The sequence below is a fragment of the Bombus fervidus genome, chromosome 16, assembly GCF_041682495.2.
Source record: "Bombus fervidus isolate BK054 chromosome 16, iyBomFerv1, whole genome shotgun sequence".
NCBI classification, from domain to species: Eukaryota; Metazoa; Arthropoda; class Insecta; order Hymenoptera; family Apidae; genus Bombus; species Bombus fervidus.
In genome coordinates, this window is record NC_091532.1 from 3,215,639 (window position 1) to 3,234,523 (window position 18,885).

General features: G+C 43.0%; 1 protein-coding gene across 10 annotated transcripts in view; it reads left to right on the forward strand.

Moving 5' to 3' along the window:
- LOC139995526 (uncharacterized) overlaps window positions 1-18,885 on the forward strand; it is a 261,227-nt gene that overhangs the window by 155,507 nt on the left and 86,835 nt on the right. For 7 of the 10 annotated variants that reach the window (XM_072019115.1, XM_072019116.1, XM_072019111.1 and 4 more), the window contains 2 exons: window positions 9,677-9,724; window positions 18,276-18,305. The exons of 1 other annotated variant lie outside the window; for it this stretch is intronic. In XM_072019115.1, coding sequence (XP_071875216.1) covers window positions 9,677-9,724; window positions 18,276-18,305 — 78 coding nt within the window. The remainder of the gene's footprint in view (window positions 1-9,676; window positions 9,725-18,275; window positions 18,306-18,885) is intronic. 2 more of the 10 variants (XM_072019113.1, XM_072019114.1) reach the window with 2 other exon arrangements.

The window sequence follows — 18,885 nt, forward strand, 5'->3', positions numbered from 1 at the left end:
CGCGAGTGACCAAACCACTCCGCCATACGATCCGCCGTATACACCGGCTACATCAAATTAGCGACACTTCTTTCGATCGACATGTCGATGCCGGCTTTTTGCCCTTCCACGAATACTTTCTCTCCGCTCTGACTATTCGCACGCCGCTTCAAATCCACTTTTTCCAGCTGATGGTCCACGTTCTGCGCCGTTCCGCTTATTTGCGTGTGATGAGGTTTCAAATAGGAAAACTATTTGCTGGTATCGTAATGTGTACTATTACGGGCAACTCAATCTCGAACGATGCGCAAGAAAGTATCTGAACGTTATGCGTGGAAATCTCGTGCGAATGTATTATGCGAGTGTATTACGCATAATCGTGATAGTTGTATTTTATTATAGCGTTAACGAAATTTCAAACTTTGTATAGTATAACACACGTAATACGTGCGTAGAAGTTTTCTGTGACAAGCGTTTAAGTATAGGCGATCCAAGATCTAATCTTTCATTAGATTCTATAATCATCTCTCTTTGTAGCAATTTCGACGCAGCTGTTCCAGTGAACATAAGCTACAGTTATAGCGAATGAGTGTTCTGACAAATTGTTCTAATAAATGCACCACAGTCACAAAGACGAAGCTCGACGCATCGTCGCGAAGAGTATTTTAACGAACTAGACAGGGTCGTGAGCGTAATTTGCAAGATCGTAGAAGGATCCGGGACAGCTTTTCAGGGAAAGCTATTCTAAATGAATTCAACGGACGATGGGAAGTAATTAATGACGACACTTGGTTCGTTGTAATTTGCCGAAACTGATCCAGCGCTAATTGCGAACAGCCGAACCACGATAATTAATAACGCTCGCACGACGTTATCGGCATACGACCGGCATACGACGTCTTTCCATCTTTTTTGTCTTTTTATAAGACGCCTGGGGACCACGTGCAAGGAATATGGCGTAATTGGTCCACCAGGTATCATCGGTAAGAAGAACACATATTACCAGTCGATCGGTCAGCTTTTATTTAATTTATCGTTTATCCAATTGCATTTTTTGTCACCAAAATATACAGTGAAGCGAAAAAAGGATAATCGAGAAGACTCGAACCGAATCTTTTGTAATATAATACATTTGGAATGTTTCTTGAAACATGACTCTACGATTTGGGATATTACTTTTCTTGAAATATTTCAATGCAAAGTTTCGCTTCAAGTTCGAATTCTCTCAAAACACGCACTGTCTCAAACAAAAAATGTCACGAATCATCGAGTTTCTTTCGTAATTATATTAAAAAATCGAACATAAAACGATCAAATAAAATACATCTGCACGAAGGTTAACACCGTGTAACAAACTAGCTGCATTTACATAGAAACAGTGGAAATTGATACATTATTACAGGCGAACAACGATCTTCTGTAATATAGAATGAAACGTATCGCCGATAAATCGATGCTCGACGAAAATGGTTCGTTTACGAGGTGGATGCATCGATCGATATAGGTGAATACATCGGCGATTGGACGATATCGTTGAAATATCGTTGGAATAATTTATACGCGTCGTTAATGAGCTGTTCATCTGAAAGAGATCGTTAGAGACAGGCAATTTATAAGTCGCGAAACAAAACTATCAGGATGGGAATTCGTAAAGCGGGCAATCTTGCGGAGGCCCTGTTCCCTCAGCCAGGTTAATAATTATTGAACTATCGATTAAATGCACCGGCGAGCTGATTGATCAGCGTTTATATCGCGAATACATCGGCCACGTCCGCTCCCTACAATTTTAAACCGGGTGCTCATCTTTCAAGTGCATCGCGACCCTCTAACTTTGAACGAGCGCGTACTGCCGATCGCGTTCGCGTGTGAGTCGCTTATTCTACCGAGCTTAATGGCGTTGTTCGCCAGAAATTATCGATAATGAATGAAAAACGTGTCCGGATTACAGGCTGTTTGTGCTTTTCCTCTTTCATTCATCTTGTCCCTCTAATGATTTTAATTAATGTTACTCTCGTCGACTCTTAAGCGATACCGATAATCAAATTTTTACGAACTAAGGACGGATAAATGCCGCCGTTGCTTTTTTATCTCAATTTTCTAATTGTGCAATTACTCGGTTTTACGACCGTTGAATTAAATTACGTTCCATTTAACCGCGGTGTTATTTAGATATATTTATGTCATAAACCATCGTGATGCGATGTCATTCGTTATCTTCTTTCTTATCTCTTATCCTATTTCTAATCCTCTAATATCTGTTTCCTTGCGTCGTTTCCTAGAACGTCGATTATTATTTATCCAGGAAGATAATTTCATCCAATGGATCGGCGATGATACCGATAATATCCATTCGTAACTCTTTGTCCTCTGACAAATTCGAATAAATGAAGTTCTGGCAGCTGTACTCTCGGATCCAAAGGACTATCTCCATTAACCAAACACAACTCGACCTTACATAAAAAATAAAAACTAATTCATCAGCGATCGATCGCGCACCGATCGCGATAGGGTCGGCCCGCTATCGTAATAACAGAGGAACGACGGGTCGTTTGCCGGAAGCCGTGATCGGCTCGAGCCAAGGATACGCGTCCCGGCCTGGTATAAGCCTGGTCTCTTAAACAACCGCGTATTTTTTTGCTGGCGTTCGATTTAACTGGATGTCGTTACTACGCTCGGCATTGTTGTCCGCCGATTCGTTCATCGATTCATCCTTACTTTCCCGCTGAACGTTGCTTCTACGTGTGTCTGTCCATCCTCTACACCGTACCTCCTCTTTATCCATCGTTCTATCTCTCTTTCTCCATTACCATGGCCGATAAGTTGGTCTTCGTTCGGCCTGGCCTGCCGATCCGATCCGATCCTATATTTATTGTATCGAGAAGACCAGAGCCGCCGCATTCCTCGCGCATGCGCCGCCCGTAATGAGCGGTCTCCAGTCCTGTCTGTCTTTCCATCCCGTCCGTCCATGCGTCTGTCCAGCCGACCGGTCGTAGCCCCCCTCGCTCACCCTTTCACCCTTCTACCGCCTCCACCTCCACCTTGGCCTCCTCCGCCTCCACGTTCCTCGCCCTCTTCGGCTTCTTCGTCTTTCTCGCTCGAACTCTCTGCCTTTCAAGATCGTAGCTCTTCTTCTTTCTCACGTTCTCTTCTCCTTATTCTTCTACTTTTGCTTCTGCCTCTTCTTCTCCGCGTGTTGTTGCTGCTGCTGCTGCTGCTGGTTGCTACTCCGGATCGGTGGCTTCTGGATCCTCCTCGAGCATCGGGGATCGACGATCATCGCAACTTTACGGGAAACGCGTTCGTTGGCCTGCCCCTGTTCGCTAAGAGAATCTGGGGTTAGATTCGGTCGGAATTATTGCAATATCATTCGAGATATTGCTGTTTTATTTCAGAAACTTCCACACGATGTGATGTACGTACTATGCGTGGCACACGTTGATATCGGAATAGTTATACGGTATAGTATAATAAGAAGGTAGTCGTTAATAGCCTGCAGTTCCCGACTGATCTCGAAGGAATTATAAGCGATATCGAGTCGAATCTCGATAACGATTCTCGTCCAATCGTGCTAATATCCGAGAACCTAAATCCGAATCTCCCTTTTTTCTTGTCGGTAGTACGATCCCAAATGAAGAATGAATAATTCTCTGGCTCTTGAAAATTACTAGAAAATTATTAAATAATCAATTTCTAACGACGTCAAAGAACACCAGCTTCTTTTCTAATTTTAATACTACGTAATAATAAGATTTTGAAAAAGTACGAGAATTCACAAAGATATAAGAAAAATTATTTTCTCGAGAAAGCAATGTCGTAAGTTCGTTCGATGCAATATGCTGGACTTGAAAGATTGACGAGAAAGAAGGGAACACGAAGAATTCCGTGTAGAAACGCGGATAACGAGGCAGTGGCCAAGCCAATAGGAAAGATTCGCTTCCGTGGTTTGCTTATCGATTCAAATCGCGTGCAGCGTGTATGAATGAAGGAATGAGTGGGCGAGTCGAGCCACCGGTTGAATGGAAGGCCCACGGGTGACCACAAGGCACACGCGCGCGTACAAACATCTCTCTTTCTTTCTTTCGTTCTTTTGCACGCTCTCCGTCTCTCCGTCTCTGTTGCTCCGCACGTTTCGCTGCCGCGCCTTCCTCTTCTCTCTATCCTACGGTTCTCTTCGTATACTTGACCCTTGCGGCGAGAATCCGATGAAATCGTTCGACGCCATCCACCTTGGAGCTTTCACGGTGTGTCGCGGTGTCTTCTTCGATTCGTCTCCCTGTTGCAATCGATACGAGATAAGCGAATGGTGATTCGCATTATACATCTTCTTAACATCCACTAACGTGATTTATAATTTTCTTCTTCGATGCGATCGATAAATGAGAATGTGATCCTTTTGGAAAACTACAGATAGTTCCGACTTGATAGTATTTTAAAACTATGTGATATTTCGATGTATCGATTAATCAGCCGAGTTCTCCTTTTACACGCGATCTAATACCTATGCGATAGATCGCCGATGTTACAAGAAAAGGAAGGGAAACAAATTGTATTTCAAAGAAGGCAGACTCCAACGACGCGCGCCAAAAACTCGGAAATTTAGCATTCTGCGTAAATCAAGTACAACTTCTTAACGCTTGCAAAACATTGTACACAGCGTGTACTTCCCTAGTTAAACTCGAAAACGATTTGAACGTGTATCCACATAGTCTATTCACGTAGACGTACTTACGTTTACGCGTAAACGAAAAAATCCTTAACGGGCGTAAGAGCGGCCGTGTCCAGCTGGCCGCGAAACTATCGTTACAAGGATCGTCCCGGTACAGTTTCCGTTTCTTCTGACAGTTAGCCGGGGCGACAGTTTTACATCCGTTCGATTCATTAATTCAGAGCTCGTCCGCGATGTCTTTTATCGGGTGGCTACCGTCCGAGGTTAACGATTCCACGTAAGAAGCCCCAGACTCTCCCTCTAATAGCTTGTATCGGCATTCCTGCGATTCAAAAAATGTGCCAAACCGCTTCCCTCACCCTCGGCCTTTTGCATTCCGGCTTTTTTCGCCCCGTCATCGATATATATTTGCTACGTGGCGGATTTTCTTTTCGGCCTACGCGGGTTTCACGGTATTCGCTAATTAATATAATCGCGCGCCGCTCGTTGCTCTTCTTGCCCGTCCGCCTTTAATGGAAAATGTGTGGCGCGCAACCACTCGAGGACATCGTTTTCATCTTCTCGATGCCAATAGCGAAACCAGGTCTTCTACGTTAATCCTCTGTAACGCTCTACAACCTGGAAATTACTCACGTTCGCAAATATCAACGCATCTGTCGGTTTTGGTATGGAACGCGAGTTAATCTTATTCCAGATGATTTTAGATTCCACGGATATAAATCTTGTATTTCGTATTACGAATTATGGCTGTAACGATGTGTCGATGATGCGAGATGGATAAACGTTGGGTTGATTCGTCTGAAATGTTTTCTATCGAGGTGCATCAATTGCATCTGTTAAATTTTATCGTCAATTAACAAGTATATCAAGGAGAAGGGAATTTGACGCAAACCAGTCACCTACGGTATTAAGGAGCTTCATGACGAGCACATCGAAACATAGTAATCCAGCTGAATAATTTTCTTATCCACGGATTATTAAAAAGAAAGGTGTAACGATTTCGTTTCAACTCACGAGTTCGCGCTCGTCTTTCTCGAGTTAACAGGTTAGAATGGAAGACGCGCGAATGAAAGGCAGAAAACAGAGAGCTGACGTAAGAGGAAGAAGGAGGATCGGGAGCACGGCCGTTGGGGGGACACGCGTATCGCGGTGAAGCCAATTTCGAGAGCGCTTTGTGCGGCACGCTGCTAAAAATGCGTGGCGAATCGACAGCGAGGATCACAGGCTGACGGGGCAGCTTCAAGATCCATCCTGTCCCGTAGGATCTTGAACGGGCATCGGATCCGGTCAAAGCATTCCATTGTAGTGGCCGTGCTCTTCTAGAAACGATTCCACCGATCCGCTCGGATTCGTGGTGTTTTTCGCCATCTGCCGCCGCCGTGGTAAAGATCCCCCTATGATTGGCTTCTTCTCATCAGCGTAATGCGACAACATTAACCGGTGGCCACCGTTGCTTCCTCGTCTTCGTGTATCCTCCATGCGTATTCATGGCGACTAACTACGCGGTACGCGTGTATTAATTGACAAATAACTTTTTACCGCGATCGCTGGAACCGTATACGGGTCGCATTGTCCGCGATTATGTACGTCCCTGTGCGCGTGAGAGAGCTTTTCTTCTCTCTGTCTCTCTCTTTCTATTTCTTTCGGTTTTTTCAGTTTTTTTCCTTATACCACCCTCCTTATACCCTGGTCGGGTTGCAGCGGCAATGAAATGCTGTTTTCCGAAAATGGCGCTGGAATGAGGACAGGTCTCCGGTAGCGGCGCGCACGCCGTCCTATCATTTAATTTGGTATCGGATACTTACTTCTGCCCTCCGTTGAAACCCTCGGCTTAAGCCTTTTCTTTGCGTCCTCCCTTCCATTCCATGCACACACACGCCGCGCTCGATCAACCTTCGTGAACCCCGCGAGAGGTGCTTTTTGCCACGGACACACCGACCAGCTCCAAATCCATTTTTACTCCGCGCCGAGCTTAGAGAGAATGTTACTTGGTTCTTTCGTGCGTGATTCGGAGAGGGGTTGTTCGAGGCAGTGCAGAGATCTTTGATACTTCCGCGTAGAAGACGTTTAAACATATCGACGTTGTTAATTCTGTTGCTATGTATGTTTGATGTAAAAAATGTAAAAAAATCCATAAGATTCCTCTTATACGGTAAGAAGATATATTTGCGAAGAATTTGCAAATATCTTTCGACCATCCTTTTTAAAGAGGTTTTAATAAATAAGAGAATTCTTTGGAAAGCTGGCAGAGAGTTTGCAGAAAGCCGTATTAAAGATGTAGATAACTGGAGTCTTCTAATATTCCCATCTGAAGGTATCACCTTATTTATCACCTCGTGAATCGATTATCAAGTATTAAAAGAAACCAGGAAACCATCTAGCCTGCCATAAAACGTGTAACCGGTAATTACATATTACACACATGCTTTAATCGACTCGAGACAAAACACGGAACACTGTGTCTACATTCCAGAATTTATTCCAACATATCTATCGTGGCTACACGTTGATCAGAACAATTTCCACGTGCATGTAATTCAATTACAGATGATTAATATCGTATCGTGTCAAAGATGAATTTAATACCCAGAGATATTTCTACCCTTCTATATTTATTGGTATTTAATATCTACGCTTGCAAATCTATAACCCTATACATATTTATAACTCGGTAATAATCTATTTCTGGTAATTATTAGTCATCATAAATTTCCAATCATCTTTATTTTTTACTCATGCGCGAAACTAATTTGCTGTTGAATTCGTTTCTTCTAATTACATATTTTTAAGCTTCGTATTAACAGCTCTTTCTTCTGGCCATATGAGAAATATTATTAGCACTCGTTGAAATTGATAAAAAATTCTTCGTTAACATTCTACGCGTACGATTGGATCGGTAATCGATGAGAAAGGTAGAGAAGGATGGAAATCTGGTAGAAGAAGCGCTCATTAGCACTTATGTAGCGTCTACATCGTCGGTGGCAATGAGCATCATCGTGTCGTAACAGTTCAGCATAGGAAACGTCTTCGTAAAAGGAACGTCCAGCGGTTAGGCTCCGAGCTTCTCTGTAGACGTGCACCAGCCGGACTAGTTACCGGTTAAGGCGTTATAAAATCTAGCGTAACCAGGCTACGCTTCACTTTTTCTTTCGTAGGAAAAGTATCGTGCGTTTGCTAATGAGAGGTTGCTCGGTTGTGCTTCATAATTAAGCCGGTGAAAGTTTCCCATATTTCCTGACAAAATCCCTTAACATAACGATCGGAAGTCTTTCTCGTAATACGTATCGATAAAAATATAGATGTTTGTAGCTCTTTCTGCTAAAAAAAATCCAGTATTTCGATATTTCGATATTTATGACGCGTTTTAAAATTCCAACAAGAGAAGAATATTGCTTAAGAAGAGACAAAGTTAAATTTTTATCTCTTTCATCTATTGGAGAAGGGGAAAGATATATACATATATCGGTGTGATATCAGTTTGTATTGTGGCAACATTAATACATTCTAAGAATATAATCCCATTGGGTTTTAATAGGTGATCTTCCCTTCGAGAGAAACTTTCGGATCGAAAGAGGGGTGACGTTGTGGCATAGACACAGATACACAATCCACCATCGAGATAGCCCGTTTTATTGGCACCGTAGCCCTTCTGATCTCAAGCAAATGAAGATGGAGCACCGACTTCTTGCGTGTCGTGATCAAAAAAACATGATCGCGTAACTTTGTCCCGGAAAACGTAGCAATTGTGATGTAAACTTTTTTTTTCGATATATTCCTAGAAATATGATACTCAAAACAATATGTAGCGGCACACGAGTCAGCGAGAGCGACTCGTAGCGTCTTGACGTACAAAACGTAACGATAAACAAGCTCCGGGCAAAACAACGTCGCCGCTACGTACAACAGTCAACCGAAGTTGAATTTAAACTTTCCGGTACTACCCCGACGAGTATAAAACGAAAACGATTATATAACGTACGGGTATCGAGCATTTTTCAGGGAACAACGATCCTAAACTCTTCCAAGAAAGCATCGCTTACCTGAAAACCACCCGCGAGATCCACGTCGTTCGCAATTAACAGCGACGTAACGAGTTCTCGAGCAACCGTACAGACTCGCCCAGGGGTTAAACATCCCTGGTCGAGGGGTAGGCGCGCGTGTGGCGCGAGAAAGTCGTGCTAGGGGCGCGCGCAGTGAGCGACAACCAACTGGTGGGGGTGACGTTTGACGGGGGTGGCTCGGGCAAGGCCGAGCATGAGACCGACACGCGCCTCTACTCGATGACACTTATGCACACGCCCTCAGACCGCGTGCGTGTTGCGCCTGTCAAAAGTCTTGTCCTCGGTCGCGGTACTCGCGCGCTCGTCCTCTTCTTCCTCCCTTTCTATTCCTCTTCGTCATCGGGGGTTGTACTTCGCAACGTCCACTCGCGTCGAGTCGTTGCTCAACCACGTGTTACTCGCTTGGATACGAAATTGGAAAGAAGAGGAATATTTGACGATGGAACTTTCTTTTCGGACAAGGTTTCAGTGACGCTTTGTGAACGTGAAAATTTGACAGAATAGACTTCTGAACGAAGTTGTATCGCGAAGAGGAGGACAAATTTTTGTTATCGTATTATAACTTTGATTCTCGATTCGATTTCACTGACTTTCGGTGATCTTTTGGTGAACACTGACGGGATGAATGTTTTTTTCTTGCTGGTGTCATTTGGGCAAAGAAACGTTGTTAGAGAGAGATTGTTTGGTGATTTGTCAACTTGAGAGGATCTGATTCGTTCGATGGATATTTGAGTTATTTGAAGTGATCGGAAGGGTACTTTGAAGTAGTGGGTTATGAATAGACATAATGGAGTGGGATTTTGAGGGTTGGTCTCTTAGGGATTGAACAGAGAGACAGTAAAAGAACGATGGACGCGGAAATGTACAGCAGAATGTGGCAAACGCCTAATCTGTACAGCACGTATAAATACCCCGCTCTAATGCAGCTGCAGGCGAACAATAACGAATTTCATTCGTGGTTTCATTCTAGGAAACCGTCCATGGACGACGTTGGAAATCCTACCTCTGTCAACGCACGGTGAGTACGTTTTATCCTGTTGAGTAATTTCTCGCGAGTGCTTGAGTTTTCGGTGTTGCTTCGAATTCCTGATATTTGTATGATTTTTCTTTGATGATTGGACATTGTAAATATCAACCAGGGTTCAAAAGTATAAAAAATGCCAACTTATTTTACGAACATGTGCTTTTAACTTTTAATAATCCATCGTATGAAGCAGCACCCTATAAAACTTTTTCAAAAATATATAGCAGCATTCTTTTCTTTTTTTTTTTTTTTTTTATGAACTACAAGCGAAATTTTCTAACAGTGTAAAATACGTACTGCTAATATCTACAAACGAAACTACAATTTGTCCGTAAAAATCGCATTTCAAGTTCCTACGATCAGATAAACCACGAACCAACTCGATCAATTGTCGACTTACTCGTCGACACATCTACAATCGTTTGCAACTGCAAAATAGCAATTAACACTTTAACAGACAAATTTGATTAGGGCGAACTATTTCCAGTACGCGATTCTAATTCAGTAGCCACGAACAATCGTTCAGATCATGGAAATATCGATATCGGTGGCAATCAGGAGCGAAAAAGCGGCGTTGGTACAGGTAAAATCATCCTGGACCGTGCTATCGGTCGCGATCATCTACCCTCTTTCGTCGGAGGCTTCGAGGACCGCCTATCTGCCGCAGTAACAATTGAACCCGTAATAGAATCACATTTATTCTTATTACCCGACGAGGTCAAGCGACCAACGAAACGCCTTGGCCCGATCCGAAGTCGGATCAGCTCTTCTCCTAAGCCATTTCACGAGCTGTGTTATTTCTCCCCCGGCGTCCACGCACACACGTTCCCCGTCATCGCTCTTTGTTCGGTTCTTCAGTCGAATCCTTCTACTTCCTTTTCTTACTCCGTCGAACTGTATCGTCTTTACTGTTTTTTAAACACGCTGGAGATTAGACTGTGTTTGAACGTAACTGAGTTGGTTAGAGTTCATTTGTGGATTGAACTTCCAGTATACTTTCAGCTTAGTAATTTTATATATGTATATATATATGTATATGTAGTTGACATTAAATATGGAATATCGAAACATTAAGTTTAGTAGAATATGAGTGTGAATGTAAAAGAGAAAGATTTGTCTGGTAGGTTTAACTCAACGATACGTAATGAGATGCTCGTGTTTCGTTCTCTCATTAATTTAAATTACGTTATAACCCCTGCAAGTATCATTGTAAGCCTAATCTACCCTACGCGCGTTTAACTCACGAAATTAGCATACCCTCGTACGCGTACCCTCTTAAACTCAAACGCTGATAACCTATCGTTCAAATTCGTGTTGTTCTAAATCTTCCACTTATTAGTAAAGAATATTTTCTATATTTCTTTCATTAATGACAATATTAATTTTAATAAATAAATAAAAAAGAGGTTGAGAGACTAGATAAAATTAAAAGAAGATGTTATTATTCTTAGAGTTGCAAATGTAAGAAAGTCGAATGAAAAAATTATGCATTTCGCGAGTAAGAAGAACTGAATTAAAAAAAAAAATCGTGCATCTTGAACTTGAAGGAATTATGCATCCTCGGGATTTGTTTAATTAATACAACGATGACTCATACACCTATGCACCAGAGTGCGTAACAAAGCATCTGCCACGGTGTATCTCGTTCTCCATCTCGCCACGTTCTTTAGGACTGAACCTACAAGACTATCAAAATCCTTTGCTCGCGTTATGAAGATGCCGCCTTGCAGATATATATATATATAGATGTATATATATATATACATATACATGTATGTATGAAATTTCTGCAGAAGGTCCTAACCCATTCTGATGTTGACAATAATTCATCAGCCCATATTGTTGTACGGCTAGTGAGACCAGAGGGACGACGCGGTTTCTCTTATCTTCACAGAGATTTCGTCAAAATTTCCGACCTCTGTTTTTCGCTTGTAGATCATTGTCTCTACTGTGTAGCGTTAACCGGGATCTCGGTTAATGGTATTAATGCTGAAGATTAAATTTGGAGAGAGTCGTCGATCCGTGTAAAATATTTTCTTTTCTACAAAAGACGAGAAAATTTTCTAAATATTTGTTCGACCCAGTAAATCAAAGTCTATTAAAAAATACAAAATCTACGTAGAGCAATAACCGCTGCAAACGGTAGTTCTTGGTCGCTCTTCGTCTAGAAAACTATTTGATCGCATTTCGCTGTTCGTTCGGACAAAGATTAAAATACCCCGATGATATAATTGAACGTTCGCACGTACTAATGGCGGGGCAGGTACGGTTTAACTGTTAAACTACAGAGGTTCGTGTAACACGGCGGAACGGCGAGTAACCGTGAAGGTGTGATGATAAAGAAAAGGTACCTACGTGGGCGTAAACGGGTGGCGACCTCGGAGGCGTAACCAATGCTCCAGGCGACAACCTTATCGAATGGCAAGTATGCCTCTGCTTGGGCTGCCAACCTAACAAGCGGTCGGCCGAATCCTTTGTACGCGTGAAAACACGGCCATTCGAGAAAAAATTGCGCTACTGGTGAAAAAATTCTAGCGATCGAACGTTCATTCGATCATTCGAGCCGGTAAAAAACCAAGTCGATGGACTCCGATATTCGAAGATCTCTTAACTTTAAAGATAGATTATGATTGATTAACGATCGATAAAGTTCGTCTACAAGAAGATTCTATCGTTGAGAATATTACATTGGGGATTAATTTGAAGAAAATTTATTAATCATCAAACAAATCGACTTCACCAAGATAAAATACCACTGATCGTAGAAAAAGTTGTGTCTGCGGAAAGTCTATTAGACGGAGCGTATCAAAATCTCGCCAGATAAGATACATCAACCGGCATCAACTGCGACAAACTGAATCAACTCGTGCAACCTCGTTAAAACTACCTTAAAAAACGTAACAACTGAACAAACCCGAAAAAGAAGGAGCAAAAACAACGTGAAAAAGACAAAGAAAAAGAAGAATCTTCTCGCGAGAGACGACATTCAGAGATTTCGCCGGTGAACATCAGAAAGGTCTCATGCAGGAACAGCCTCACCTGACTCCAGCCACCGTTACGGGAGACTCCTTCGGTGCCACTATTAATATTAATGCATTCCGCCGTTCTTGCGGCATTGTACTCGCGTTGACGGTGCTGCTCGTCCAACGTCCAACCTCGTTCCCCAACAATATCCACGCGGAACGCGCGTGTGCGAGCACGGCCGAGACTCTCTTACGTTTATACGCGTTCGCGTCGTCGTCGTCGTCGTCGTCGTCGTCGTCGGGTACTCGCGTTTCACAGAACACCATGTGGCAGCTCGTGTGTTCCCAACTTTCTTGGCCTCTCACAGGTCCAAATGGCTCCTCTGATTGTGTCCCGACGGTTTTGTGCCCGGTGCTGGCTGAATATTCAACCGGCCGATAAATAACGTTGAAAGGAAGAGAAACGAGCGAAACAATGACGAAGGAGGATTTTTCCCCGAGTTGGTTGGGACGGCCGCGTCGAGACATCGACTCGGTACTTTTCTTATGCGACGAACGCGCGCAACACCTCTTCTTCCAGCCGACTCGTTCGGCCTCTATTGCCACGAAGAGTGCCCCGACTCTCCTTCTATTGTCGCGCGCGATTTCCTCCTGGTCTTATGAGAGCTCGACAATGCGCGTTTCTACACGCTCTCGCCTACCGTAACCAATGCCCCGCGTTACGCTCTGGACCGGTGATCTATACCGAGCATTCTTCTCTCTTCACCGTGTCCCGTGTTACCGGCTTGAACCGCGACTCCGTGCCTCTACTCCTTTTTTTTCCTCCCCCTTTGTTTTCCAACTTTTTTACCGTTTCTTTCTTTTTCTCCCTTTCTCTCTATCTTTTTTCTTTATTTCTTTTTTTTTCTTTTTTTTTTTTTTTTTTGTTCAAATGACGAAAGGTTCTGTAGAGGCTTCTAAAGTTCTATGGAAGTGCGGAAAGGTTTGAGAAGGGAGTGAATGATTTGGAGGCTATGATGGACGATGGATGCGTTGTTCGATGTTCGGTCAGTCTGTTAATGTTTTGCTTATATCGGATACTCAGTTTGTTTAATTCATACAAGAAGTTTACGATATACGAGCGTTCTTCTTTTCTTCCGACGACCGCCTTAGCTTGGTTCTTTGATGTTTCTTCCAAGTACTACATACTTGTTTACAGCCTGCCTGTCAGATTTACAGACTTTCTTTTGTATCACGTACATAAGAAACGCATAATCGTAAAGATTTTTCTTCGTTTTCTGTGGAATATCCTTCGCGTAGAATTTCTCATCGTCCTCTTTTCCTTTCGTCTGTTTTTCTGTAAAGTTCCGCAGAATCGAAAGTATACTTGCCAGGTTTTTCTCCTGCGATCTTCGATTATTTTATTTAACGTTAGGAGCGTCTGAAATTGTCAAGGTCTGCGTTCTCCTTAGAAAAGAAAAGAAGAAAGGAAAAGTCGCGTGACCGAATATGGTCCAAAATGGCGCAAGATTTAGAGAGCTACGAAGGGGGCATGCGCGTATCCACGGGGCGCCGATGCTTCACCACAAATCTTATTCCCTTGATCGACCAATATAAAGAAAGGATTATGCGAATATTCGGCTACGATATCTATCATCGTGAATTATCACGCCGTACGTTAGGACATTCGCGGAGACTTATTATCTGACATGATTTAGGGGAGCTAAAAAAGTTCCTGCACGGCCGAAAGAATACGCTGCCTCCGCATATTTTTCTGGCATTATACGCCATGCCGCGAGAGTATCAATTAAATGATAATGTGGTGATTAATAGGAATGATGCGGGCTGCTGATCGTTCGTTTCGCAAAAAGGCACCTCTGCCACGAAACTAACGTTTACGAGATCGATGATATCTCGGCGAAAAAATCAAATCGGAGGGCAGTCCGTAGATTTCGGAGAACATTCGTCATTTTTAGTTGAAACACGATTGTTACGATATCTCCTGTTTCCATTATAAATAAGCAGGCGAGTTTGTTAGCGATTCAAAGAGCGAGCTTGAATGGAGAGAAATTTCGGCGAAACGTAGATTAAAAAGATTAATATGTTGAAGTATTTACGTAAATTTACAGTACGTGTTAAACGTTAAAAATCACCGATATAAACACACGAAGTAAGAGCAACTTTTGATAAACATCGATAAGATATCGACGAGGTAGGAAGAGATACCAGAAACATTTAGAGAATTCAAATGCTCATCGCATAAATTTTGTAACCTAATTCTTCTTATTTCGAATCTTAACTTGTAACCTAGCTCCTAGCTAGCTTCAAACCACCGTCAAAAGTGAGTAAGAATCGATACAACGTAACAATCACGCGAACACTTTCTAAGGACGAAGACATCCGGATATCGTTAACAATGCTAATGAAAATGTAACGCGTAATACGCTCGTAAAAGGTATTTGTTTACAAGCATCTGAATACTTTCGCGAGTCTGTGTACGTGCATGGTAGCAGGGCTAACAAGAGCCGTGAACGGTGAACCGATTCGGTCGACAAGGATCGAAGAACCGGGTGTAGAAAGAGGGCTGTGCGTCGGTTTAAGCAGTCCAGCGACGTCTCGCAAATTATAAGAACGTGCGTCCGGCGAATGCACGTGGCGCAGCCGAATTTCTGCACGTGGGACGAGCGGAATTCCTAATAAGTCAGGCGACTAGACAGAAGTCTCGCGCTCGCGCCCGGTATCGGCTCGTGCAGCTTGGTGTTCGACCAAGAGGGCCGAGATAGGAGTGACGTCACGGATACGTGGGATTCCTCTCGAGCAGCTGGATCACGTGCTGCGGCCGAACGTGAGGCTAACTTAAATGCGGATCAGGGAGAAACCGTTCCAAAACCGATCCCCAAATGAATGCAACCGGCCGCGATTCAAATTGTTTTCACGTTCTTCCGTTCGCCCGCGGTATCGACCCTCTCGACTCGTTCAATGAAGCTCCGAGGCTTCTTCTCCTCCTTTTTCGAGGTCAATAGCTCGATACACCGCTTCGACGTCTTCTCGATGCCTCGAGTCTTGAGTCGACGTCGCGGACCAAACGAGAGGTACCATTACGCTACCGCGGCTTTACAGACTTTGCTTTGTACCAGGCAACTTGTATCGTGGTGTTCGATTCGCTGATGACGTATTTTGGTAGAACGTTTTCGATAAATAGTATCTTCGATCGTGTCTAGAAGCGCTTCGTTGACTTGGTTGTACATGTACTAAGGTATTTTTAACGCGGCGTTTAATTCGATGGTGCTGTCGACAGCATATTTTGGTAAAGAATTTCTGATCACGTTTCGTTTGTTTAGTAGTAGAGAATTTTTAACGTTGCAGCGACGATAGCGTATGCTTATATTATTTTAAGATAAAAATCTTTTCTCCTTGTCAATTCGATCTTCTTTTATTGTGAATTTAAATTCTTCTTACTAGGTCAAGTAGATTGATTCTTTCCATCGCATTTGCGGATATACATTTATATTATAATGTGAAACCTCGTCGGAGTAGACCGTTGAAAACTTTCGATTTCGATTCCGTCTTTCAGTTCCACCATCGAGTGTCTCGGCGTTATCTCTCGGTGGTCGGTCAATTTACACGACGCTAGGGTCCGCGTAAATAGAAGCACGACTGATTTAATTTCCCGTAATGGCAATTGACTGCGATTGTCGTGTGGCCATCGACGTTCCCAACGGAGGCCACGACTCGTCTTCCGCGTTGAAACTTCGTGTTTTCTTCGATACCCAAGAAAATTTGTTCGTCAAACGAAATTGCACTCGCTCTTTGTTAAGAATGAATTGGATTTCAATTTAAGAACGAAAAAAATGTACAGACCGCGTATTACGTATATGCATAGCATATTCAAAGAAAGGCGTGAATTATCACGTTTAACGAATAAAACAGATCTCTTAGAGTAAAAGATCGGAACTGAAAGAAATAACGTCTGAATCAAAAGGATTGTCATATAAGCAACGCTTTCAACCATCCTTTTCCCTGTGGCTCCATCGAATAAAAAATTCCTCCCATCGCCACTAACCAAAAGAACATTCTCGCCGATTTCCAAGAGCAACCAAGAGCATCTTCTCGCGACTTTTTCCTATCCATCGAGTCAATTCAAACGATCGGCGCGTCCAAAATAGGAGAACGTGTACGTCGTTGGAGAGGAAGGGCGGAAAGAAACTCGCAGTAATTACGTGTTCAGCCTAATACGTCCGGCAGTGAAATGCCGCACGAGATCGAGATACTGGGGCCGAAAATTTCTCGGCGCAAAACCGGCCGGTTAACAATGGGTATTTTCATTAGTCGGGGCCGAGGCCCACGAAGACCGAACGGTAGGATATTTGATTCGGTTTTTATCGGTTCGTCCGACATTCCGAGCCGCGGGCCCGCGCACCCTCGATCACGGCCTATCGGAAAAACGCCGGCCTCTGCCGATCTTCTCGATCGCGATATCAGAAGAAGTTCCATTTAGGAGAAAAATAGCATTGTAAATGCAACGTGTCGCGGGGCTTGTTTGTTGTCGGTTCGAGTTTCGCGCCAAACAAAAACCATCGCTCCCGGTACGCTTGCTTCTTCTCCAACCTTCTTTGCAAATCGATTTCGGATCGTTCAGAGCATACGACCGTGGTTTTTGGATTTACAGATCTCAGAAAATGGAATCCTTACTGAAAACAGAGAATTTGAATAACCACTGTGTGATTTTAATATTCGGAGGTTAAATCAATTCTTCTCGTAACTTTTCTAAATTCGCCGACAATAAATAAGTTTAAAGACTCAGGAACGAATCCACGAAACGCACATTCCACCTATTTAAATATTATTTCAAATGATTAGCAACTGGATAGTCATCGGCATGTTGCAGCTTTCATTATCAAAATGAAGCTGATCGATCTCATCCTTAACGATATTCCCGAGAGGCACAGACGTATCATCAAAGTCACGTGAACGTATAGACGTTCTACGAAGACGTATCGAATCGCACACACGGACGCACACAAACCTTGTCGCGGGTCCAAATTTTTCCACTTGGACAATGCCCGTGCAGGTTAGGGGCTGCAAAAACTAAACGGGTCCGGTCTTATCTAATCTCAATATAATTACGAGTGCACGTCATAAAATTGCTTATTATACTATGGAAAACTTGATTCGGGGACCATAATACGGGGTTTGGAAATTAACCTTACCCGTCTGCCTACCTACGCTGGTGATGATTATGTCTACTTATAGGTATAACTACTTATGTGCACCAAACTACCCGTCTACCGGCTCAAATAATATTCGCGGTTCTTCTCCCCATTTTCTTTCTCTCTCTTTCACTTTTTACCCACCTGAATCTTCATCCAGCCACCCTTCACTTTTATCCTCCATCCCCTGCCTTCTTTCTTCGTTCGTTTTTCCCTTCCTCTATCCACGCGGTTTCTTCTCTCGTTCTCCCTCGCTCTGAAAAGGCTGCACGAAACTAGTTTATAAAACGGGTCGGGCTAGCACACACTGGCTTTTATTCTGATCCAATGACCCCAGCGCCGGATCCTCTACCAATGCTGTTGTAGTGACGTATGCTTGTTTATGTGTTACAGATTTGACGAGAGACACTACGCTTTCGAAAGGTACGCCAGCACTTAGTCAGAATGCATGCCCAATTCGTTTCTTCTATTTGCCTTCGTTTCTTTTTTGCTTGCCTTCATTTCCTTTTTATTCGTTGCTTTGTTTCCTTTCATATTGGAGTCTTTCTCCTATTCCTTTCTTTGCTTTGCTTTCGCTCTTTTTATTCTATTTCTTCTACAGGGAGAATGTTTCTTATTGGAAGTAGATCATTTTTTGAGTATAGCTGTTTAGTTGAATTTAGGGAAGAGATTGATGTGTTTTTTTTTTTTCTTTTTTTCTATATTGAAGAAATCGTTTTTGTCGAAAGATAAAAATATTTATTTGAGATTCAACGTTTCTTTATACTTCGGAACTTGATTGTATTTGTAAACGCCGGTACCAATGCTCAGTTTGCTATTATTCAAAAAGATTCACAGAATTGATTTCTATTTACAAATGATATTTGTTAGCAATTGAGCGACTCGCTAAAGGCCGAAGGATGCAAATCGCGCGATTGAAGGGGTCCGACGAAATTTCAAGGCAGCTGCCGTGTGAATCGATGTGGTTGGATAGCTCGAAAATGAGGAGTAAACGACCTTGAGA